Raw genomic sequence first — 27,500 nt, 5'->3', positions numbered from 1 at the left:
ATAAGAGCTACGGCAGGTATCCATTGCTGTGGACGTGGGAAATTATATAGCACTTAAATCGCACCGGCCGCATTACAGGCATCGGAACATCTTCTTCCTGTAATAGTAATGCATGTCTTTAGACCAGTGTACGGAATGGCTCGTGATCAAGTGGAGGCTTGATATGGCTGGGAGAGGCTGGTCTCTTAAACTCTTCATCATCGCTCATCATCATTGTCTCTTAGCGACCACAGACACAGTCTTCAAGCGCTAGGTCTAGTATCTAATGCAAGACTATTATTTCTCTGTGTGTGTGTGTGTGTGTGTGTGTGTGTGTGTGTGTGTGTGTGTGTGTGTGTGTGTGTGTGTGTGTGTGTGTGTGTGTGTGTGTGTGTGTGTGTGTGTGCGTGTGAGAGAGAGCACTTTTTCACGTGAACCCGGAAACTTGGCACCGTCTTGACAGCTTCCAGAGCTGGTGTGTGAATGTGTATTTGAAAGCACTTTGCGTCAGCTGTTTAGTAGTGATATTGTACTATATCAATACATTTTCATTGATTGATTTGATTTGATTGATTGATCGGTACTTTCAATATACTACGAAACACTGTACTGTATGCCGCGCAGTCAGTGCTAGGTTGAGTGCTGTCAGCTTCTCTTGTCTTCGTGTAGATGTAATGATGAGCTTCTCTTCTTCATGTCCTCTCTTTCTCTTCACCTCCTGTCTTCCCCACATCCTCCCATCTCCTCTGCTCTCCTCCTCCACACTCTTCCTCTCTCCTCCTCCTCTGTACCCCACGCCCTCAATCCTCCCCTCCCCTACGTTCCATCACCCCACATCCTAACTGCTTTCCACTCCACTCCACTCCACCTCCTCCTCTGACCTACTCCACACCCTCAGTCCACTTCATGCCTTCACCTCCTCTCTCCCCCCTACAGTCCTTCGCCTCCTTCCTTCTCTCTAGTCCCGACAGGAGGGATGCATTCTTTTCCCTTCCTCATTCCAACCTCCTCACTCTTCCATCTGCTTACTTCTGCTCCTCTTCCCTCCACCTCCTCTCCCCACTACTCCAGCCCTCTCTCCTCTTCACTCCACCTCCTCCTCTTTCTCCCTACTAATCCACACATCTCTCCTCTTCACTCCACCTACCTCCTCCTCTCTCCCCACTACTCCAGCCCTCTCTCCTCTTCACTCCACCTCCTCCTCTTTCTACTCCACGTCCTGCTCCTCTTCCCCAAAATCATCTCATCTTCAGTGCACCTCCTCCTCTTCTCTCCTTAACCACCCCCTTCCCCCACTACTACACGCCCCTCTCCTTTTCACTCCACCTCCTCCTCCTCCTTTCACCCTACTAGTCCACCCTCTCTCCTCTTCACTCCACATCCTTCTCCTCCCCCAACTCAAGCCCTCTCTCATCTTCACTCGCCTCTCCTCTTCACTCACCTCTTCCTGTTCTCTCCTTCAACACTCCCTTTCCCCACTACTTCGCTCCTCTTTCCTCTTCACTCCACCTCCTCCTCCTCTTTCCATTCCCGCTGCTCCTCTCTTCATTCCACCTCCTCCTCTCCCCACTCCTCCAACCCTCTCTCCTCCTCTCTCCACTCCAGTCGCCAGTCATCCCAGCAGGCAGTCCATGGCCGGGCCAATCACCCTTAACTGTCCACGCCAAACACCACCAGACTCTCTCCTCCTCCTCCTCCTCTCTCCTCCTCTACACTCCTCCTTTTCATTTCCCCTACTACTCGTCCTCCTCTCTCCCCGTCATTCCCAGTCCTCCCAGCAGGCAGTCCAAGGCCGGGCCAATCACCCTTAACTGTCCAAACGTACACTGAGGACCACTGTGAGTGCTGTGCACTCCCCTGTCTTCCTTTCTGTTTCTGTATGCACCACTGTTTCCACACCTGACAGCACAAAGCCCCATGTGGCCTTAAGCAATTTCATTTTTTTGGGGGAGTATGTGCTTGTAGTAATGATGACAAGTGCAGGGAGACATGACACTGACGTCTGTACTACTTACACACATGTTGACTGGGCTGGATTTGTCATTGGAATGTAATGATGTTTACGAGAAAGGACAACTTTTCTGTATCTTGCTGTGTGTGTGTGTGTGTGTGTGTGTGTGTGTGTGTGTGTGTGTGTGTGTGTGTGTGTGTGTGTGTGTGTGTGTGTGTGTGTGTGTGTGTGTGTGTGTGTGTGTGTGTGTGTGTGTGTGTGTGTGTGTGTGCGTGCGCGTGTGCGTTTGCATGTGTGTCTATGTGCATGCGTGCGTGCGTGAGTGCGTGTGCAAGCTTTCTCTCTCTCATACCGGGAGTATTTCCTGAGTAGATTAAGATTCAGTTAGCTTCTGTAACCAGAAAACCGTGCCAAGATAAAGAGGAAACGTATCACTGACATCAGTAATATGTCATTCCTTATGAATTTGACTGAGCTTTTTAAATGGCCTTTGACTCGTGTGTAAAAACAATTTCATGGCCAGTAACTGTCAACCTTTCCATCATAGCAGGGTTCACCTTCAGACTGCGAAAACATTCAGAAATCTGCCACAGAGATCTTCACATACCTTGAAATATTAGAAATTCCCACCATCAGTCTTATAATACTGTAACTGCCTGGCTTAAAGGCTAGGCCTGTAAAAACAAGAATTCTAGTGAATTCTGAAGGACTGACTTGAGTTATGAGTTCATGTCTCTCTTTCTCCAAAGAAAATATAGCCAGAATCACGTGTCCTCAAAACAGTCTGGTGACATGTCACTTCCCCTGTGCTCACTGCTCACCCGGTGGGGTCCTGGGTCTGGGAGGGTAAAAAAACTCCCCAGGCCTGGTTACAGCAATATGCAACTCTGGGGACAGCCGTGGCCTAACAGTTAACCTATTGATGCTGGATGCTGCGTATAGGCAACATAGACACAGCATTTAGGCTCGTGAGATTTGAGATATTTGATAAAAAATGTGGGTATGTTACAGTTGAATGACCACCTTCTAATGCATGTTTTTATATGCTTCGGAGGCTGAGATATTTAGGTTTTTATAGGCTGAGGGCAACTTTCCCCAAAAAAGGGCTTGGGCATTTAGCCACCACTTTTTGCAGGTGCCTTAGGCTAAAATGGGTTAAGGAGATGGGCTTTTAAAGCCTTTAAGATCATAGGATTGCTGGCTCGAATCCCACCGTTCATCTCACTCCATGGCTGTAGTGCATTGGGCCGGTTGGCAGGTGCCAAAGTCAAGCCCTGCTCTACCATGTGGAAAAGAAAAGTTGCCTATGTCTGACTACCGTACTGTGTTAAAGCTACACAAGAGGAGTTCGGGTGGATGGTAACCACTGGCTAATTACTTCAGTGTACTCAGATAGATTTTCTTGTTGCAACAAATGCAGCCGTGCAGAATTGATGAACAGGCACATTCTCCATGCACTGACCACACTTCCTTGTTTCTCTCTACTACTACTACTACTTCATATTTGTGTGTGTGTCTCTCCCTCTATGCTTTTCTCTTTATAAGCACAGGTAAGCAGCATGGACAGGTCAGCAGGGTCACACACACACAGGCATGCACGCACACACACAAACACACACACACACACCTGGGCCAAGGGTCATGTCCTTCTGGCTTATGTACCGGTCACACACACATACACAAAACACACACACACACACACACACACACACACACACACACACACACACACACACACACACACACACACACACCCACACACACACACACACACACACACGCGCGCGCGCACATCCCTGCGCTCACCTGGTAGGTCCCAGGGCCAGGGGTCATGTCGTTCTGGGTCTTGAAGCGGTCCTCTCGAGAGGCGATCAACGCCAATCTGGCGCTCGACTTGATCTCAGGGTTGTAATGACCAGGGCCTGGAGCAGAGAGAGAGAGAGAGAGAGAGAGAGAGAGAGAGAGAGAGAGAGAGAGAGAGGGAAAGAAAAAGATTGAGAAAGAGAGAGAGAGAGAGAGAGAGAGAGAGAGAGAGAGAGAGAGAGAGAGAGAGAGAGCGCGAGAGAGAGAGAGAGTGAGTGAGAAAGAAAAAGAGTGAGAAAGAAAAAGAGAAGAGGAAAGAGAGAGAATAAGAAGCAGGGAGAAAAGAGAAAGAGCAATGACGAGAGAGAAAAGTATACGAGTTAAACAGAGTGGTAATGCTTTTTTTTACCCCCTTCACTCCCCTGCATGCCTTGAAAGAATCAATATAACATGTGTTTGAATGAATGAATACATATTTCCATTTGGACTGGCGCGGGGAGAGCAGGGCAGAGCAGAGCAGAGCTCAGTTGAGCCGAGTGAGCCTGGCTGCCTTGGCCTCTGCTGCGGACTGTCTGATAAGGCTTACGAAACGATAGAACGAGGCACGGGCAGCGAGCGCCAAGGCTTAAGAAGCGATAGAATGATAGACACGGCAGCAGAGCCGGCAGTAATTACCTTGTGTGCCGTGACATTTCCACCGAGAGAAAGAAGGAGGAAAAAGGTCTCTCTCTCAATTATTATTTTTTTCCCTCCCTTTCTTCCTTTCTTCTTACTCCTGTTCATTCAGCAGAAATAAACTATAATTAATCAGATGAGCCCTAAGGTTTTACTATTTCTATTTATTTATTTTATTTTCGAAAGGCAAGTTCCTCTCCCAGGGCAAACGTCTAAATAAATAAATGAAATATAAGTGTGTGCGTCTGCACAAGAGCGGTGCCCAGCTAGAGCAAAAGCTGCTTACTGAGACGGAAAAGGACAACTGGGGTTACGTCAGGAACTGTTGCACTGCGCTCGTTTTCACCCAGGGCACATTTGGAAGTCGCGCACCCAATTACAGGCAGAGAGGGCTGGTGGGAAAGGGGTGTCAAGAGGTAGGCATCTGTCAAAAATGTGCTGATAAAAAAATGTGTGTTTTAATCAACTTCCCATCAAAGTAAGAATGTAGCGAGGTAGCACGTCGTAAGGTGAAATCACACACACGGACACGCACACGCACACGCACACACACACACACACACACACACACACACACACACACACACACACACACGCACAAGCAAACGCACACACACACGCACACGCACACACATTCACACGCGGCCAGGTAAAATGCAAATGACATAATAGGTGAAATGAGCTACCCGTGTGTTCAGAGGGCGAAAACTTAGCAAACAGACAAATCTATTTATATGCAAATCAATCCTTCTACCGGGCCAGGGGTGATCGCCCGGGAGAACTGTGAGATGTGTGATTTGCAGCCCCCTCCAAATAAAGTAATGAATCGCTCCCTTTTGGAAACAATGGGCTCGGCGGAGGGCGGCCTAATTGCGGTAAATATTTGCCTATGTGTGCTCGCGTATGGATATGGCTTGTGGCTCAGGCTGACATTTGATTACGGCTACCAAGATCTGATGAAAAGCGTTAAGGTCAAAAGCGAATGAACATAATAGGCACTTACGTTTCACACGCGTCGACTTTAAATAATATTTTTTACGAAACCCTTATTTCTATAGAAATCACTTTTTTTTGTGGTGCTGGTGATAACACAACCTTTTTGCTCACTCTCTAGAGTCTCTGCGTGCTGATGAGGTTGTGTCTGGACTGGTGAGCAGTCTGCCGTATAATGTCGTGGTGGTTAGCGAGATTACCCTTCATTATTACGACACATTAAACTCACGTTGACGTTCTTATCCAGACAGACTCAAAAGTGGATTAGGTCCAGGCTCTGTCTGCCTGGGGCAATGTGGGGATAGGTGCCTTACTGAATTGGATGCAGTAGAGTGGCTTTTCATTATCCTTTATTCCTCATATACATTCCTCATTTGGTATCTGAAATCGAGAGCGTAACTGGGATCTGTGATTGTGGTTGTACCTGGCATCTGTAATTGTGGCTGTGCCTGGCATCTGTAATTGTGGCTGTACCAGGCATCTGTAATTGCTGGGGTACCTGGAATCTGTGATTGCGAGTGTACCTGGGATCTGTGATTGTGGCTGTACCTGGGATCTGTGATTGTGGCTGTACCTGGGATCTGTGATTGTGGCTGTACCTGGGATCGGTGATTGTGGCTGTACCTGGTATGGGTGATGTCGAGCGTATCAGGGTCAGCTTCCTGGGCGCTGCGCTGAGGAAGGAGCCCTGTCTCCTCTTGGCCTCCTCGTTGCGGGGCACCATGTTGGGCTTGTGGCCGTACGCCTTCTCGTACGCCTCTCGCACGTTATACAGGCTGGGCGGAGGAGTGTCCTGATGGAGGAGAGATGAAGAAACACAATTTCATGATTTCCTTTGGGATCTATTAAAGGCCCAGTGTCCAATCTTAGTAGTTCATTACCAAGATATTTGCTTCACATGAACCTGACTTCATGGTTTTGAAGAATGTGAGAGTTGATGTCTTGAAGAAGCTGCTCAATGTTTTAGAAATAAATTCCATCTTTTCGACGTCTTTTTGACGTAATGTTTTGTACTTTAAGAAGTGAACACATTCAAAAGGCAGAACTTTCTTTAGGTATTACCAGCTTGCCATGTGTAAGGTATTTGTAAAGCTTAAAATCAGCACTTGCAGAATCTATGACTACCTGAATTTCCCCTCGGGGATCAATAAAGTTACTCTGCGATATGACTCAGTGCCTAAATATACTGTATTATCAGTTTGCTTTAGCCGGCATGGCAATGGCGGAGCTGTAATGTACAGTAGAAGAGAAACTCTGTAATGTTTCGTAAATCAAACTGTGTTTATCATTTGTAGGAATCTACACCTGTCCGGCTGTTCTGTTCCACCCCAAACACCCTCCAAAAAGGCAGTTTTATTTGCAGTGCTAATGAACGGTGCCTTGTGCCAAAAAATATTGAGGTCAGTCGGTCAGCCGCTAATGTTGCTGACGTGTTCCCCTCCTAATGGCGTGCGTCACGTGAACGCCCCATCCCAGCTGCGAGGTGCCTCTCTTGACCCCCTTAATGAGCATCAAGGTGCTTACGACGTCTACCCACCCCCCTATCTCACCTTCCCCTGTCTGGCTGGCTGCATCGATACCTACTGGCTTTATCGATGATCTATTACTGGAGACTACTGGAGACATTGAAAATGGGCTAGACCCTAATTGTCCCATTGTACAGTATGTCTGCAGACTTTCTGTAATACTACTGTTATTACTACTACCACCACCACTACTACTACTACTACTACTACTACTACTACTACTACTACTACTACTACTACTACTACTACTACTACTGCTACTACTACTACTACTACTACTACTACTACTACTACTACTGCTACTACTACTACTAATAACACCTTTATAGACATACAGTATAGCTCAATATGCTTAACAGTTAGATAAACAACAACAATATCAAAAATAAGAATGATACAATAAAATGAATTTAAATAAATGAATAAATAAAAAATAATTAAAAAAGGAAATAAATAGAATAGGTAACTTTGACAGCTTCAATATACATCATTTTGCACCAGACGTGTGCTCGCCTAATGGCTTTTTCACTCTTTTTAGTGGCTGTATTGATACCACACTGAGATCTCTCTCAACTTAGGAAGTGTTCCTCAGCCCAGTTTGTGAGATGCGATTCCAGGTCATCCTCTGTATTTTGCCCTCCAACAGAGAAAACACTTAATGGAATATGTCAGTTGGCTACAGGACTCTGATAATGTCAAGGTAACATTGCTGTGTGCTAACAGTCAGCTTGTCCAAGACAACAAGACCAAGGAGATTGTTGTCAACTTTCAGAGGGTCCAAAAACAACTGCCACCACTGACCATCGACGGTGATGCTGTGGAGAGAGTGAGCAGCACCAAGTTCCTTGGAGTGCACATCAGCGACGACCTCTCTTGGACCACCAACACTACATCACTGGCGAAGAAGGCCCATCAGCGTCTCTACTTCTTGCGCAAACTAAAGAAGGCAAGTGCTACACCCTCCATCATGACAACATTCTACAGAGGAACCATAGAGAGCGTCGTGTCCAGCTGCATCACAGTGTGGGGAGGAAGCTGCACGGAGAAAAACAGGAAGACACTCCAGCGTGTTGTGAACACAGCGAAGAAGATCATTGGAGTACCACTCCCCTCCCTGCAGGACATTTACACCGCACGCCTCACCCGAAAAGCACTGATGATCATCAAAGACACAAGCCACCCTGCACACAAACTGTTCAGCTTCCTGCCCTCTGGAAAGAGGTACAGGCGCCTCCGTTCCCGTACCACCAGGCTTACAAGCAGCACGATGCATCAAGCAATCAAGATACTGAACACTCAACCCACTCTCCCTTCACTGTCAGCCTCTAGCCAGCCAGGCCACTGACAACGCTCCCCCCCCCTCTCATCCCCACCATACCACTGATCTGCACTCACTCCACCTGCACTACAACTGAAACTAACTACACACACACACACACACACACACACACACACACACACAGACACACACACACACACACACACACACACACCACACACACACACACACACACACACACACACACACACACACTGCACACAAGCACACACACATACACACTAACACACAACACACACACACACATACACACACATACACACACACACACACACACACACATACACAGGTACACACACACAGACACACACACACACACTACACACACACACACACACACACACACACACACACACACACACACACACACACACACACACACACACACACACACACACACACACACACACACACACACACACACACACACACACACACACACACACATACACATATTTAAATAAAAAACACATACTGCTGCTGGTGTTCAAATTATTAAAATTATTACTGTCAGAACGCTATAAAGGACTTTTAGGAAAAAGAACAACAAAATACCTCCTCTTAATGTATGTTCTCTACAAGTCTTCTGTTGTCCAGTCTTGCACTTTAAATGTCTGTATGAGCAATGTCTACGTCCATACTGTCTATGTCCATGTATGAGTACTGTCTATGTCTATGTCTATGTCTACCTAGATTAGTCTATGTCTGCATGGGAGAGCAAGAAACGCAATTTCAAATTCTTTGTATGACCAGTGCATGTAAAGAAATTGACAATAAACTTGACTTGACTTGACTTGACTTGTCAAGCCCCTTACTGTATGTGGGCTTTCAGAAAGACCATGAGGCACAAAGAGAAGTCTCTGTGTGTGTGTGTGTGTGTGTGTGTGTGTGTGTGTGTGTGTGTGTGTGTGTGTGTGTGTGTGTGTGTGTGTGTGTGTGTGTGTGTGTGTGTGTGTGTGTGTGTGTGTGTGTGTGTGTGTGTGTTTGTGTGCCTGCGTGTGTGTGTGTCGGGGTTAGGCGCCTTGGTGCCCCCCCGACTCCTTCACAGTGCGAGTAACATACAACCTGTCAGAAAATCAGTAGTGCCACAGAAGAGGCACATGGATGCCATTAGGGTTCAAAGATTAATCACGTCAATATGGTCAATCACACGGCCTCCTCTTCTCTCTTCCCCGACCTCCATCTCACCTCTCCTCCCCTCTCTATTTTTCTCCTCTCCTCTGCTCCCCTCTCTCACCTTGCTCCGCATACCAAAGCCCATACCCACTCACTCACCACTCTCCTCTCCTTTCCTCTCCTCTCCCCTCCACTCCTCTCCTCTCCTCTCCTCTACCTGACTCAACCTCCATCTCTTTCCTCTCCAACCCTCTCCTCTCCTCTCCTCTCCTCTCCTCTCCTCTCCTCTCCTCTCCTCTCCTCTACCCCCACCTTGCTCAGCATACCATACCATACACCATACCCACCCACCACTGCCCTTGCCTGGCCTTGTACACAATCTCACTCAGATAGATGAGTGTTAAGGGAGAAGACACAGAGAAAGAGAGAGAGAGAGAAGGGGGGCAACTACACACAAACAAAGGAAAATGCAGGCTAGCAGAAAAAGGAGAGACAAAAGGAGGATAAAAAAACAGAAAAAAAACAGAACAGATTTAAAATGAAGAAAAGGACAACTGACAGAAGACAGACAGTGATGGAAGTAACAGGCTCCACAAGACAGGCCAGACAAGCACAAGACTCCAGAGAGAGAGACAAAGCATTAGACAGGCGGCCAGAGGAAGGAGGGATTGGGGGGTGGGGAAGTGGGTGGGGCACTTGGAGGAGGAAGGAGGGAAAGAAGAGAGAAAGGAAATGGAGGGAGGGATGGATGGATGAGAGAGAAAATCAGAAAGGCAAGAACAGAGAAAGGATCGAGATAGGTGTGGAGAGGGGATGGTAGAGGAAAGAAAGAAAGAAACAGAAAGAAAGAAAGAAAGAAAGAAAGAAAGAAAGAAAGAAAGAAAGAAAGAAAGAAAGAAAGAAAGAAAGAAAGAAGGAAAGAAAGAAAGAAAGAAAGAAAGAAAGAAATGTTTTCTGGCTGTGGAGGCGGACTGCTGGCGGCTCGTGGCTTGGTAAACACTTAGTGAGTACCTCCCTTCCCATCATGCTTCACTCTCCTCCTGTCAACTGGGTGCCTACTTTCTTACACACACACACACACACACACACACACACACACACACACACACACACACACACACACACACACACACACACACACACACACACACACACGCATATACACACACACACATCCCTAAAACAACTTCACTTCACCTGTTTCAGCACAGCTGTCTTCACCCAGCTGTTTGCCACATGTGGCTGAGACTGGCAGATGGGGAAGAGAAGGGCTACTGGCCCACGCTACACACACACACACACACACACACACAAACACACACGGTACGCTACAGATGCCTATTTACAGGGAGTAAAGTCAACAGCGCTGGCAAGTACACACATAAACAAACATGTCCGACAGTGAATGTAAACGCCAGCCCCAAATAAAACAACACGTGTTCATTCATTAAAGACAGCTGCCTATAAATGGTGGTAATTCCTTTAACGTGCCTGTCCTTAAGTCTATCCCCTTCATGAAATCTGCAGCAGGCGGGTCCATACGGAGTCCTACTTTACGAACACGGCTGAAGAAACAAACACTAAAAAGTCTCTGGCCTGTTTTCATAGCAAGAGCGACACAAGCGATAAAAGCGTCAGAAGATGACCATCAAAAGTAGGGATGTTAACCGGTAACCGTTTAACTGATAGTCGACCGGATCAACATTAACCGGTTAAAATTTTCTGCCACCGGTTAACCGGTTGTAATAATAATTACAATTATAATAATAATTTCCTCCCAAAACGCCCCAAAATACGATGATTTTGAGGTTTTAGTACGATAATTTAGCATTTTCCATCTGGTAACAGTGGCTGGACATGCAGGTAGTGTCTGCACAACAAAAAAAAGGCTTATGTGAAAAATAAAATTTAAAAAAATCAGTACTGTGCATATCAGGCACGCAAAAGTTGTATAATTTAAGATTACCGGTTAATCGGTTAACCACCGCTTAATGAGTCTCAGTAGCCGGTTAAGAGTTTTTTCAATTTTTGCCATCCCTAATCAGAAGCAGAATGCAAGCATTCTGACATTCCAATTGGCTGTGGTGGCTGTCGCCGAACCGCGTCATAGTTCATCATCATATTTTTTGCGGAACTTGAACTACAAACTGTCACTCAAATCGCCTCTTGTCGCCCAAATCGCTTTTGACTTATTTGTCGCCAGCTCCTCTATAAAAAGTCAATTACAAATGCTGTTGTCGCTCTTGATGCGTTCCGTGTGTTTGTACGGTTACCCGTGCGCAGGTTTTCATAAACACCAGAGAAATTAGAACACAGGGGAGAAGGCTCAGTCTCATTGGTTCCCATTGTAGCCAGTTAGCTTTGCATGCATTCTGCAGTAACGAGCGTAGGCCAGTCCTTCATGTGGGAAAATGTATGGAATGGAAAGGGGAACCCATGCTAAATATATTGCTACTGCCATTTCCAGTCACAAATATTATCAACAAAACATTCCTGGTAAGCACTATGACTATTGTTTNACAATAGGCTGTATTGACAAATCGTTCAGGTGTGTAGTTTTACAGCTGGTTAGAAGATTTCAACCTGTACTCGCTAGCATCGTGCTAATGTTTATGGGTTTGGCCCCATAAAAATTGAGCTTTGTGACCCAGTATATAATAATCTAGTGGTGCAAAATAATCGAAACGCTACTCAAATGGGGTCTTATTATTTCTAGCTTCGAACTTAATATTAATATTTCAGGACAAAAAATTATAAAAAATCACAAAAATTATAATGGTAAAAAACTCCATTGACACCCATTCATTTTGCACTGTCCCCTGGTTAGGGTTAGCCAATTGTGGCTAATAGGAAGTTCCGTGAGTGAACAGCCCCTGTAAACACTGAAGAGGAGGACATATGCTGCCTGCTATGCTATACTAGCTACTTTTGATGAACCTCGAGCGACCTGTAAATATTTATAGACCAAAGAGCAGAGCAGGCCCTGACGGTTCCCGGCTATGTGTGTGTGTGTGCGTGCGTCTGTGCACGTCTTAACTTTTTCATTCTCCGTCTCTTTCTTTAAATGTGATATTTACATTTGCAGCCTTTTCCCCGCCTGTTTCTTCCTCTTCTTTTCTCTATAACCCCTTCCAGCCATGGCATCGCTCTCTCACAAACACACACACACACACACACACATACACACACGCACGCACACAACCACACACACACACCGCTCCTATATATACGGTATGTGCCAAGGTGTTTTCTTCGGCAGCAGATGGAAGATGCTATTTTATTTACAAGCGTTATCTATTCCACTGCCTTGCCACTGATTTTCTCACTTAGAAAGAGCCCCTGGGCGATGTTTTCTGCTCGCTGCATCTTTCCAGCCTGTGGTGCGATGCGATGCGATGCAGGGTGGGGTGGGGCGCAGTGGATGAGGGGATAAGGCAAGGAGGGAGGGAGGGCGAGAGAGAGAGAGAGAGAGCGAGAGGGCTTTTGGACGAATGGCAAATTGCAACTTCACAGCATGGGCAAAGTCTTTCATGGCGCCTGTGATCTTTTGCTACGACAAAGACACGTTCCCCGCAATGCAGAGCGTAATGAATTCCACACAGGCCATTCCACCGGCAAAATAAACATGCAGGGTTTTTTTCTCTCTCTCTCTTTTTTTTTTGGCAAGGCCACATTTAAGATTTGCTTTTAGCCCTAATTTCAGATTGTGCAGAAAAAACTCTCTCTCTCTCTCTCTCTCTCTCTCTCTCTCTCTCTCTCTCTCACACACACACACACACACACACACACTGATACACACACACACACACACACACACACACACTGATACACACACACACACACACACACTGATAAACACACACAAAGAAACAAATAAAAACCAAATACACAGAAATGCACACATGACGGCATAAACGCATACAGAAACGTGCATGCACATACACACACACAGACAGACACAGACACATAGACACACACAGACACACAGACACACACACACACCCCCTAATGAGTATGGTCGTTAGTTGGGGTAGTAGGCTGTGCACTGTGGGGAGATGATTACATTCTATCGGCATAGTTACTGTACGCAGGGTCTACTGCAACTGCCAGATCGGATACCCGAGCCCTCCACCCTCCAAGTCACCACCAGCACACGTAATGCGTCAATTAGACTTATTAGGCTCTTCATTTATTTGTTTATCTGTTTATTTATCTATTTGTGTATTTATGCACTTATTTATTTATGTATCTTCGGTGCAGTAGAGCAGCGAATCTTCACAGCTTCCTGTGCAAAACTATATGAGGATCAGATAGTAATTGGCTATTTCTGCCTGGATCACCGGGTTTTCTATAGCGTATTTATTTACTTATTTATTTACACAGATACTTTCGAGTTAGGGGTGTGTGGTAGGGGCGAAAAAAGACCCAGAATGGAGCGAATCACTCCAACGGAACACTAATTGACTACCGCCTGGATCAGACGACTGTTTCCTAATAACTACCCGCCGCATAGTCATTAGGACGCGTAGACAGTGGAGACAGTAGAGAGTGAGGGGTGAGGTGGTCTGTGTGTGTGTGTGTGTGTGCGTGCGTGTGCGTGTGCGTGTGCGTGTGTGTGTGTGTGTGTGTGTGTGTGTGTGTGTGTGTGTATGTGATTGTGTGTGTGAGTGTGTGTGTGTGTGTGTGTGTGTGTGTGTGTGTGTGTGTGTGTGTGTGTGTGTGTGTGTGTGTGTGTCGAGAGAGTGTGGGTAGGGGGTGGTGGCGTAACACTGAGGATGGCATGTCATGAGGGGGCTGGTCAACCAGGTCCCTGCGTTTGATCTTATGGCAGCCAGACACCCCACTGATCTTACTGGTCGGAAAAACTAACAAGGCCAGAGGAAAAGAGAGACAGAAGCGTTCAACACCAACAAAAGGAGGAGAAGAAGTAGAGGGAAAACTGCCCTTTGAACCTTCCTCTTCCTTCTTCCCCCCGTCATTAATTGCCATTCGGTACAGTACACAACCCAGTGGGTGTGCACTGTAAACACACAACCCAAATGAAAATAACAAAGTACTAGCCTGGACATCAGTGATAGAAGAAAGAGAAAGAATGTGTTGATGAATACACCCGGGTCAAAGACGTGCAAAATGGCATTGTCATTCAGTGTAACGGATGCCTTCTGCTGACTGTAACTGTAAAAAACATGACTCTTTTTATTTATTTATTGTTACAGGGAATTCATGAAAGCCTCAGCTGTCATCCATTCACTTGAAACAATTTAAAAATCACGTTTTTTTTTGCAGTTACAGTCGGCGGAAGGTGTCCGTAACACTGAATGACAAAGACGTCTTTGACCCACCCATATGTATTGTCAAATATAGTCATTTTAGTACTTTGCATTTTCATAGCGAAATGCACATTTACACACACACACACACACACACACACACACACACACACACACACACACACACACACACACACACACACACACACACACACACACACACACACACACACACACACACACACACACACTCAAAGACATGCACACAGAAACAAAGCGTGAAAACTCATTCTCTCGCATTACACCCACCTACCCACCCACAGGGTTCCCCCAGGATTGTTAAACCTAAATTCAATGCTTTTAAGACCTTTTTTAATGCATGTTCACATAAAATTTAATACTTTTATCGCACCCATTATTTCAATAATATTGAACGAAATTCAATTAAGAAAGCGCGTATCAAATTCAAACCTCATTACTTCTTAAGAGATTACCTCTCTGTTTGGCACAAGAATGTACATTTATGGAAAATACAATTAAAACACATGCAAAGTTGCATTGTAGCATCTCAGATTTATTTACTTAAACAAACCCCAGAATTGAATTCAAAAGCTGCTTCAAAAGCACTATTTATTTGTTAATTGCAGATTACCGACTTGCTGTGATGATCACCGATCAGCCAAACACAGAAAGAATTGGAACATTTGCTGTTTTTTATAGGCTATTGACATTTTCTAGGATGAAGTAGACCAATCATAGGCCTAATCATAATTTGCACATGTACTGTAACCTATATTCATACAGTAGGCCTATCTGTCTTTCAACATGTATTAGCCAATATAATGTAAACCTATCAGACTAAATTGGAGTAGACCATTATTATTGTTGTTGGGCCTAATAATTAGGCCTGATCGTTTTTCTTCACTCCATTATAATGACGTTCAAAAAGCATAATTGCCTACATTTAAATGTACCATTTACAATTTGAGCGTTAAACTGACAATAACCCACTCATTTTTTGAGTCAACAAGTTATTGGTCATAGGGCTAGTTGTGCAAGTAATGATCCCCCTTAATGTAGTGTTTTACAGGTTTTTGAGAATAGCACTGCCATAGTCGAATGGCCACAATAATGATTATCCGATAAGACCATGCATGCGTCCATGCTTGTTTACAATTTTTCACCATGCACAATTCTGGGAAGTATGCATTATCTGAGCATGATTCAGTAAGGAAATGCTCCGTGAGCCCCCCTATTCATAGATGGGTCAGGTCTCCTGGTTTAGCAGCGCATCGATTAAAACAAGATCAACTAAGTAGTCGTCTTTTTTTCCGAACAGCAAGGGGAAATAGTTCAGAGACGGGATTTGATACGAGTCAAGTTTGCTACCAACAGGTATAGCGTGCCCACGCGTTGGTGTGTGGAGTGCACTGTAGCCTAACCAGTGTGTGATTTAACCGCGGTTACGCGTCTGTGGTTATTATTGGCCACCTCAAAAATTCAATGCAAGATTTTAAAAAGAGGCTAAATGTTGCATGACGTCGCCTTGTTTTCTGCTAACGCTTTTAGGCAAGAGTGTGTTAATTAATGTCGGTGGTCGTTGGTGATACATCTACTAGTTGCGACCAATCGATAGGCTGTCTCGCCAAGTAGCCTAATTGCGTTTGTAACACAGCTTTGTCATGAAATTGAAATGGCTACAAATGACAGCGGTGGATTTCTGATTGCTCCTTAAGTTTGCTTCACAACGTTCAATAGCCTTAAAAAGAATACCCCAAGAAAACCGGTAACATTCCACAACGTCAGTTCTCCACTGGTTGCATGAACACAATGAAATAAATATAAAGGGGGGTGGCTTTGATCACAACCTGCTTCTCGAGTTCAACTGGACGGCACAAATAAAACTTTGCTGGTTAGTGGAAAAAATACTTGTGCGCTACATCGAGGATAGATAATTGTTAATGCTACACTTCCCGTTGTCGCTGCAGCACTCAAGGTTTGTGCACGTGTTTACAGTGCAACGAATGGACATTCTGTGCGTCATCTTCATTATGAAAAAAGCCCAGCGTAAACGTTTTCTTGCATAGTGTGCAGCACGCCTCGCGGTCATTCGGCACAGATTTTACCCAAAAGTATTTTGGATCCTGCAGCCACTTGGGGTTAAACCGGCACTTTCCCATTCTTCACCTCACCTCATCAAAAAATGACGCCGCTGCACTCTAGATTTGTGTTTACAGTAGCGTTCTACAACGAATCATGGGTATTGACGTTCTGTGCGTCATCTTCATTATGAAAAAAAAAACTTCGTCCTTTGGTTGCACACTGAAATGTTTTTTGAAAATTTAATGCCGCAGTGAAAAAAATTCCAGACTTTTAACAGCTAATTCAATGCTATTAATGCTCTTAATGCTGGATAACTAAATTCAATGCCTTTTTAATATTTTTAATAACCCGCGGGAACCCTGCACCCACAAGGTGCACACACACACGCAAACACACACGCACACACACACGCACACACACGCACACACACACACACACACACACACACACGAAAATCAGATCAAATTGACTCTAGGTCCATCGTCTGAGGTTGACAGCTCCTAAAAGTAGCAACAGCAGCCTTTCCCAGTCCATAGTATACAGGCCGGCAACCAGTGAAGGGAGTAACGCGTTACAAAAGTAACTAATAACTGTAATGCATTACTTTTTTGAGTAACGCAGTAATGTAACGGAATACAGGGGAAAAAATCTGTAATATGTTTTCACCTTAATTTTGTGTGGGTATTTTGTTTTCTTTATACAATGTTCGCGGATCACCGCAAGATCAGCTATTGCATCTGATAGCCTAGGTCTACATCCGCGCAGAGATTTTAAAGTTCCACGCAGAACATTGAACTTCAAACGGCAGGCTGACAGGATGACCGAACCAGATGAAGATTGCACGTTCGCAAGACGGGTATATGCCCACTATTTTCAATCCATGGAATAAGGACGCCTAACGCCAACAAAGCAGCTGAAACTATGTTTAGAGAGACTCTCCAGCCACGAGATGAATCCTTCGAATATCACGTTGGGGAGTGTTGTATGCAAGTTCAAAGACGAGGCGAGTGAAGGTCCTCGCAAAAAAACGAGCAGGACGTTTTTTTTTTTTCTTTAAAGCACTTAGCACGGAATAGACACATTAGACAGTGGGGCAAAAGGTCTTGCATGTCGTTTTTGCCCGTTTATTTTGTGGTAGAGATCGGACAGATACATTTGAACAATATAGGCCTACAAACTCTAAGTGGGAAGGCACCGAAGAAGATACAGGGACCACCGCGGATAAGCGCTCTCTCTCTCTCTCTCTCTATCTCTCTCACCCACTCTCTAGCACACGCGAACAGACACACACACAGTCACCCAACTTCTCCAACTAAAATCTAGGCTGTAGGCTACCTCACTTGGGCTACTCAGTTAATTCCGCTGATTTGCCAAACTGCATGATGCCGCCTGCATTGGTCTCGTGCACAATACAAACAATTCGTGACTGCCTCTTGTCGCCTTGATGCCAGCGTTTAGCCTATGGCGGACGGTGCAAAAGTAATAATAATTGAAGAGTCGCTTATCTGTAGCTACAAAAATCCTATAGGCCTATTGCGACTTCATACTGCTAACTCGCACCTCGCCAACTTTCATACCACTAGCTCTATCACTCGGCTCATTTTTATTCCGTGCATAGTGTGGAGTGGGTCTACGTTGTAAGTCATTCACGAGAGACGACAACTTCTTACAATGCCGTTCAAACAGCTATAAGAACTCAAACGTCATACAGTACAATCTGCTTGAGGCTACTCCATCAACAAAACCAGCGTTGCGCGTCATTCAGGAAGACCATGAACAACGAACAGCACCCCACTAAACAATTTCATAGAAAAGCTGCAAATGTCCATATAGCTGAAAAGTAGCCTACATGATAAAGACAAAACTGGAGGTTAAATATTTTATTCTGCCATCCAGTTGGGCTACACTTCCTGCTTTCAGCCAACATATCCAGCATCTCCTCTACCACGCACGTTTTTTTTTCCACATTCGAATATTAATTTCCACATTCGAATTCGTGTTTTCTAGCACTATTCGAACTCGAATTCGAACGTCGAATATTCGTTGACAGCCCTAGTGTAGGCCTATACCAAATGTGAAAATGCAGTAGGCCTATGCTACAGAGTTGAAGAGGCTGGCAGTGAACAGGCGCATGGTAAGGTGCATGGTAAGGTGTGGTAAGAGGAGAAATGATTAATTATGGTATTGGTGAATCAATTTTAGGTGTTGTATGTGGGTAAGACACAATTCCTGAAAATGTTGGTTTTCAGTCTGGAAGCTTCCAAAACAACTTGTGGATGGCAGGTGAAAGTCATGCCACCTCATAGATTTGCACTGTAGATTGCCAAATCATTGTTTCCAGTCATTTTGGCAAGAGTAACTAAAAGTAATGCAAAAGTAGTGTAATGCCTTACTTTTAAAAAAAGTAATGTTGTAGTGTAACGCATTACTTTAAAATGGCAGTAATATGTAATTAGTAGTGCATTACAGTTTTTGAGTAAGTTTCCCAACAGTGCCGGCAACACATAGCACCAGATACCAGCCCACAGTTGCAGCTAGCTATAGTAGTCGATGCCCTCCGGCTCGGCGCTTTCACCAGACCAAGCCAAAGTCCCAGCCGTCCGGCTCGATAAAAAACATTAATGGGAAAGAGCTGTCAGTAAAGCGGGTCAATATGGCTGCCGCGGGACATTACCGTCATCCCCTACTGGTCCAGCACCGCTGCTGCTGCTGCTGTTGCTACTGCTGCTACTGCTGCTGTCCACTGTTTGTTATCCTGCCCCGAAGAACAAACTACGCATTTCTAATTCCCCCTTTTTCTCTCTTTCTGTCTCGGAAAAAGTGACAGAAAATTGGACAGAAAGGAGGGGAAAAAAGGAGACTAAGGGACTAAAAATGGAACCTGAAGCCTCAGGCTTGGTCATGCCACTCATTGTGTGTCAGAGAGAGAGAGAGAGAGAGAGAGAGTGCATGTGTGTGTGTGCTTGTGTCTTTGTGTGTGACCTAGGGGTGACAAGACATTGAGGCCGATTAGGGCATAGAAATGGGGATGTGTGTGTGTGTGTGTGTGTGTGTGTGTGTGTGTGTGTGTGTGTGTGTGTGTGTGTGTGTGTGTGTGTGTGTGTGTGTGTGTGTGTGTGTGTGTGTGGAGGGGGTACAAATCTCATGACATGAAAAATGGCTGCAGGACACAGACACACTGATTGTCAGATATAAAGGCCACATGAGCTCTTGGTTCATCAGGACAACACACACATGCACATACGCAGGCATTCACACATGCACACACGCACGCACACACGCACGCAAAAAATACACTCCCACCCCTAAAACACAACACACACAGACACACACACTGAACTCTCCACTCCACTTCACCACCACCACCCCACCACCACCATTCCCTCCCCTCTCCTCCCCTCTTTTCCCTTCACTTCACGTTCAAAAACTTTCTTTTTAGCCAGCCAGCCCTGGAGGTATAATTTGGCTTACGGAGCGAGCTAAGCGCTGCTGTTCTGTCCGCCCTCCCTCTGGGGAGCGCAGGCTCTGGCTCTAGGGGGCTGGGGGGACGGGGGGTGGATCGATGCGGTGCTTGTTCGATAAATGTATGCTTAGCAAGCCATCTAATTATCTCCTCGCTCATCTAATTGAACAGATAATAAGATGTTCTCAAGTCGCATTATAGATTGAAGGGGGAAAAAAAAGAATAAAGAAAAAAAAACATGAAAACAAATGAGTTCTCCTACTCCTCCTCCAACTCCTCTTCCTCCTCATCCTTCTTGCTCTCGCTCTCGTCCTCTTCCTCCACCTCCTACTCCTCTTCCTCCTCATCCTTTTTCCTCTCCTTCTCTTTCTCCTCTTCCTCCACGTCCTGCTCCTCTTCCCAATCTCACTTCTTCTCCTCGTCCTCCTCGCCCCCCTTCTCCTCCTCCTCCTCCTCCTCCTCATCCTCGTCACTCTTGTTATTGCTGATGCTGACGTTTCACCTTGAGGCTTGTCATCTCCTTTTAGTGGCCACCCGTCCGGCTCTTTTGTTACCTCCGAACAGTAAAGACAAGACGCACGCTCATATGAAGAGGAGTACTTCAGGGACCCCCCCCCCCCCCCTCTTCCTCTTGTCTGTCTTTGTGGTAGCGCAGCGTGTGTCAGCATGCGTCATGGGGGTTTTCGGGCACATTAGGCCTAATGAAACTACACTGTCTTTTGTTACATCTATCAGGCCTCCTCCCTCCCTCCCTCCCTCCTCTGGAGCTTACGGAGGTCTTGGCAGACAGGAAGGGTGCTCATCATTGATGTATCTTATAATTGGCTTGTGACCAGAGAGTTACCATGACACTGTGTTGGACAATAACTCATTAGAAAAGATTGTGTGAAAGAAAAAAAAAGAGTAAAAGCTGTGTTGTAAAGGATAAGTTATTTGCTAAGCCATAACATAAGCATAAACTGAATGGGGCAGAATGGTTTACTATAACTCTAAATGTTGTCCTAACATTCCCTAACAGCGCAATTAAAGTTCTTCCTTTCTTTTTTTTCTTTCTGTTTGTTTTGTATTGTCATGTGTTCCATTCACCCGACACCGATTCTGACACTTAACTGCGAGCCATTTTAAATATTGCTCTGTGATCCCGCCGCTTGCACAAATAAAAGTTTTTGCGCGTGGCGTGCACGACACAGCAAGATAACAACCAGCCGGGTTGAGAGCTCTGTCGTATCTCCTCTGAGAGATACAGACTAACAGACTAAAAGACGGAAGGACGGACAGACGGAGGGACATGGCGTACGGACGAAAGCGAAAAAGAAGATGGGCAGTGACAGATGATGAAGGCGTCTTTCCTCGCAGCTCTGCCTTTGAGTCGGCGCGACACTACAAAGGGAGCCTGATTAGGGCCCTGATTAGACGCTTTTAATATCGCGCGCAGTCGGGGAGCGCTAGCATGTGCAACACGCTGCAGACTTAACTGGTGCGGCGTCTCGTGGTTTTTCATTAACTGTGCTTTGGGGGGGTGGGGGGTGGGTGGGTGGGTGTTTTGGTTGCCTCACAACAGACCACCGCTTGTCTTGTCTTGTCTTGTCTTTTCTTTTCTCTCTTTCTCTCTCTCTCTCTCTCTCTCTCTCTCTCTCTCTCTCTCTCTCTCTCTCTCTCTCTCTCTCTCTCTCTCTCTTTCTCTCTGCAAATCGAGTTATTAGAGAACCTCAGATCTGGCACTACACAGGCCACCACACACGCAGATGAGGAACCAGAACTAGGCCAGCGTTAAGATAAGATATGAGGGGGAGAAAAAAAAAGCTGTCATCTCCTCCACAACAACTCGGAATATCTGAAGTCATTCCATTCACCCGCACAGGAATGTGGATGACTCATATAATAATCATGCGATAAAGGCGTTATGATACTCACCGGCGTGAAAAAATAAAAGACCTATGGATTATGCGCACCTCTTGACAAGCCCCTGTAATGAAGAGCAGGGATCATTACACAAGAATGTGTGTACAATATGTGCTCGAATTCTTCGCTTCTCATGCTAGACACTTGGCTGTGCTCAAACTAGAATGTTACTTGTGTAAGACATCACAACATCTGCTGTGGGTTTGTTTGCTGCACATCAGGGATGTGGTGTAAAGAATAACATAACAGGTGGGTGAAGTATGAATTTGCAAGACACAGTGAGACTGTCCCTGTGTGTCTTCATAAGATGACACAAACGATATACCAGATGGTCTGTTGTCTAAATCCCACAAATGAGCATGTTGTAGTACTACTTGAGTTTTGTGGGTTTTTTCTTCATTGTAGAGACAATAATATTCATGATAGGTGTACCGGAAATGCAAAAGATTGATAATGCCTTTTAGCCTGCACTAACGGCCTGAGAATACAAAAGGAAACAAACTCGTTGCCCTTTCAGTGACACAATCACATGGCATACCGCATCATAAGCCAGCAGTGGACCAAAAGCCTGACTAAATATTGCCGTTTTTGTTCAGCCTAATGAGACTGTGGAGAAAAGTATTGTGTTATTTTTTTCTGACAGCCTATGGCAAAATCCCACTGAACATTTAGCAATGTACAACTCTATCAGGAAAAGAATGAGCAATTACCTGCCGAAGCCAATTTCACAGCTCCATCAAATAAAACAGAGTCAGCTCCATCAAGAAGGGAAAAAAAGCCATTTCAACAATAACCTCCACTAATGGAAAGGTCTACAATCATAATTTGACCAGCCCTGAGAGCTCGCCAGATTATGTTTTAATGGCTGTTACAGGCAATTAATAAGAGGAGGTGCTTGCTGGAAGGGATATTAATAATGTGTCAGGTTAAATTATGGTCTGCGAAATGATAAACGCAGAAATATGTGGCGTTTTGTGTCAAGTGGGTCGCACGGGTTGCACAAGTGCTTTAGGTTGCTTTGTCACTGGGAGCTAAAAAGATGCTCAAGGACAGTTGCTGGTTGACTGTGAGTTGAGTGTTTAGGAGAAGAAGAAGAAGAAGAAGAAGAAGAAGAAGAAGAAGAAGAAGAAGAAGAAGAAGAAGAAGAAGAAGAAGAAGAAGAAGAAGAAGAAGAAGAAGAAGAAGAAGAAGAAGAAGAAGAAGAAGAAGAAGAAGAAGAATGTTGTGTGGTGTCGAGTGAGAAAAAGTGAGAAACGTTACACAAGCACTGCAGGTTGCACTGTTGTCATTGAAGGCTAGAATATCAGTGTCTAGCCGTTGCAAGCAAGAATGACTAGAATGGTCTCGGACCAACTATGATATACTGCAACACGAAGAATATCTATCCATTCATCCATCCATCCATTCATTCTTGCATCTCTCTATCCCTCTATCCGTCACCTTCCTCCTCAGACACAAACATGATGATTGGATGATGCATCCTCCTTTCTTCCTTCCTCTGCATTTGAGGCATCACCTGGTACACTGCCCTCGCTGTCACTCGGAGGTCAAGGCTGTGTGAAGCTCGCAGAGACACACACACACAGACACAGACAGACAGACACACACACACACACACACACCTGCATCTGCGGCACAGGAGAGGCCAGTGGGAGGGCACATACCGCACGCCGTCGGCACGGTGATGAGGCAGAGTGGCAAAGCAAGGTTCCGCCCGAGTTCAAATGGAGTGTTGCCGCTTTCACATCAAACGGCGCAGAGAGAAGAGCTTAGCAATCAGATGAGATGAGATGTGTGCTGTGCGCAGCGCACACTGCACTGCCTAGCATGGGTAAATAGCTCACACACAGGAGCATCGCAACCGCCCGCTCACCCGCTCGCCTTAAACACTGATCCTCACAGCGATGCGATTCTTCGAGCTGACAACTGAGAAAGAGAGAGGATCGGGTGGGGTGGGGTGGAGTGTGCGGGGGTGGTATTGGAGGGCGGTAGTGGAAGTCAACTATGTTGTCAGAGCATGGGGTGTGATAGGAGCATCTTTAGAGTGCGCCGGAATAAAAGAGCTGTCTTATTTTCTTTAGCGAGAACAATTGCGTAATAGCGTAACAGTATATTTGGCCTACCCGGGCTGTCTTATAACCAACATCACAGCACGACAGCTCTCAACGTCAGCTGGCTAACTCTCTCAAACACTTGTGTCAAAAACGCAAGGAGCAGAACAGAGACCAACATAGCAGTGCCTACAGTACCCAAGCTCTCTTTTTAACCCACATCACTTCACTACATCTCCCACAATTGACAACATCCTGTGCCATCACCTGAGTGATTTTTTTCGAGCACCTCTAAACGATAACAATTACACACAGTACGGTTAGGCTTCCACCTCACCAGCAATAACAACACAAAGTCGCGCCACCGTCAGTTTTTCAGCAGACAAGCCATTTTTGCTAACAAACAACGGCAGCCCTCCTGTGTGAGGAAGTGAGGAAGAGGAAGAAGATGAGGAGGAAGAGGAAGAGGAAGAAGAAAAGGAAGAAGCCCCAGCGGGTCCTTTCATGTGACAGACGCGTCACACTCAACTGCCATCACACACACACACACACACACACAAGAGAAGGCAGAAGCAAAACACACACACACAACATGCCAGAGAAGACAGAGGCAAAACACACACACACACACACACACACACACACACACACACACACACACACACACACACACACACACACACACACACACACGCACAAACACACACACACAGGCACGCACATACGTACGAACACACGCACACACGCACACACACACACACACCAGAGAAAGCAGAAGCAAAACACACACACACACACACACACACACACACACACACACACACACACACACACACACACACACACACACACACACACACACACACACACACACACACACACACACACACACACACGTCTGCTACAACACACCGTCTGCCTCCACTGGAGACTGGAGACTGGAGGAGAAGGCAGTCCTCACCATGGTAACCAGTTCTCCTTCCTCATAATAATAAAGTGCAAGCCAGTCAACAAGGAAAAACACACAACACAAACATGGCAACACACACACACACACACACACACACACACACACACACACACACACACACACACACACACACACACACACACACACACACACACACACACACACACACACACGCAAGTGCACACACTCACACACACAAAACTGTCCCACACATGGACATATGCATGCACACACGTACACACTCAGGCACGGACACAAATGTACACACACACACATACAAACGCAAATACACATGTACACAGACACGGACACAGACACACACAAATGTCTACACACAAACAAACACACACACACTACACACAGCCCCACAGCGTCTGATTTTGTGACAGGCAGGGGACAGGCATGGTCTACGTGTGCAAAGTGGCAGTGGCAGTTGCCTCTGATGTCACCAGTGGGGCAACATGCTGTCAGTGACAGGCAGGGAGTAAGGCAGTGGGACCTGTTTAGTGTGCAGTCTACACACACAGGCACAGGCACAGGCGCACGCACACACACACACGCACACACACACACACACACACACACACACACACACACACACACACACACACACACACACACACAGAGTCCAGACGCCACACAGACGCCATTTGCAGTTTCAGAGAACTGTCTAGCGATGAGAAAAGCACATACATTTACCCACTGTACGACTTGTGCAATTTTCCTAAACGTGAGGAACAGCTCTTTAATGTAAGACAAGACAGACCGAGTAAGCACGTCAAGAGTAAATATTGAAAAGCTGGAGCAGGCTGCCGTATGCCGACGGGTAGCAGAGTACCGAATATGCTTCTGGTCTCTCCAGCATCCTCATGCATGCTTAAGAAGACCTTGAGCAGAGGCAAGCCTTGTAAAACAAGCGCCTCGCACTGCACTACTAGTTCAATTCTTACTGGTCGTTTGGCTGTGCTGCAGTAATTTGTGTTTGCTTGATTCTTGATTTCACCATCAGTGATGGGCAACCTGGATTCATTAGTTACAATCCAGTGCCACATATTCCAAATGACCTGGAAAGTCCCGCCCCCTTAGTTCCGCATTCATGGGACCATCTGACCATCTAACAGCATGGTAGCGAGTAAATATCTCCTGATTCCAGTCATTATGTGCGCTGGGCTACAAATATGCTAAATTTAGATTATTCATGCAGAAGTATCAATATTTTGTTCCGAGGCCGTCTGCATGAAAGATGTGAAAAAACACACCCTTCTAAATTGTTTGGTGTTTGGTACGAAAAAATACACCAAAATATCAGAAACAACATATGTGAAGCTCGTGGTAAAATTCAAAGGAGATCGAAATATCATTTTAACCCTATCGCGCCGGATGCATCATCTATGATGCATCAAATTCAAAGCCCTCTCCACGCTGACACAAAAAAAAATCCATCTCAAAAACATCCTGCGTGTCATTTCCAAACGTCCTGCAGTACGCGGAAACCGCCACAAGAGAGCAGCGGTCAACAACAAGTTGATCACAGCTCGGCGAAAAATGCAAAAATGGAGTAGAAGCGGTTTCCCTGACCGACGCTGAGATATCGACAAATTGCAAAAGGTTTGTGTACAAATTTCCGAAATATCACTCTACATCCTTTAATTTGAACACTTACTTTGTGCAATTAATCAAGGAAGAGTTTATATTTTTACACCGTGTTGCAGAGAGATCGTGCTAAAACTGATGAAACATATAAGCACCATCCGGCGGTGGCAGGAAGTCAGCCATCAATGCATTTGCTCCATAGGGAAACTTACAAAGCATACCACGACGATCGTTTAACAAAACACACAAGTTGTTTTACTTCAAGACAAAGATATTGCCTTAAGAAACACGTTTTACTTGCGATTTTGAAAATGTAATGCAAAATGTTGAAATTATGATCTCGTAAAAAATGCATGGAAGTGAATGGAGAAATGGTCCAATTGTAGTAATGGACCCATATATTCAAATTACACATAAAAAATGAATGATGATCTATATTACACTCATAAATAGGTTGTTAAGCATTCGATCAGCTATGTTTTTACATAGATTTTAAAAAATTACCCAACCAGGCTGTGGGAAATATAAAATATGGTCCTGCTAAAACAAGGATAGGCTTAAAAAAATGGCAGGATCTCACTAAATATTTAAAGATAATCCTCAAATTAAATTGTCTGACAACTTTTTTAAATAAAAAAAAAGATGCAAATGCATTAAAAGTCATTTTTCAATGGTCATGAAATTGGAATTTTCATTCCCTTTAAAGCCTGATGCATCATATATGATGCATCAAATATCTCAGTGACCTTAACAAAATTTTGATATA

General features: G+C 45.3%; 1 protein-coding gene across 1 annotated transcript in view; it reads right to left on the bottom strand.

Moving 5' to 3' along the window:
* Positions 1 to 27,500, bottom strand: part of stpg2 (sperm-tail PG-rich repeat containing 2) — a 68,703-nt gene that overhangs the window by 11,362 nt on the left and 29,841 nt on the right. Inside the window, exons 11-12 of the mRNA XM_063195681.1 lie at positions 6,026 to 6,194; positions 3,737 to 3,852 (exon numbers count right to left, since the gene is read on the bottom strand). Coding sequence (XP_063051751.1) covers positions 3,737 to 3,852; positions 6,026 to 6,194 — 285 coding nt within the window. The remainder of the gene's footprint in view (positions 1 to 3,736; positions 3,853 to 6,025; positions 6,195 to 27,500) is intronic.

The sequence above is a fragment of the Engraulis encrasicolus genome, chromosome 3, assembly GCF_034702125.1.
Source record: "Engraulis encrasicolus isolate BLACKSEA-1 chromosome 3, IST_EnEncr_1.0, whole genome shotgun sequence".
NCBI lineage: Eukaryota > Metazoa > Chordata > Actinopteri > Clupeiformes > Engraulidae > Engraulis > Engraulis encrasicolus.
The sequence above is the reverse complement of the archived record's forward strand: the minus strand, read 5'-3'. Positions and strand labels throughout refer to the sequence as shown.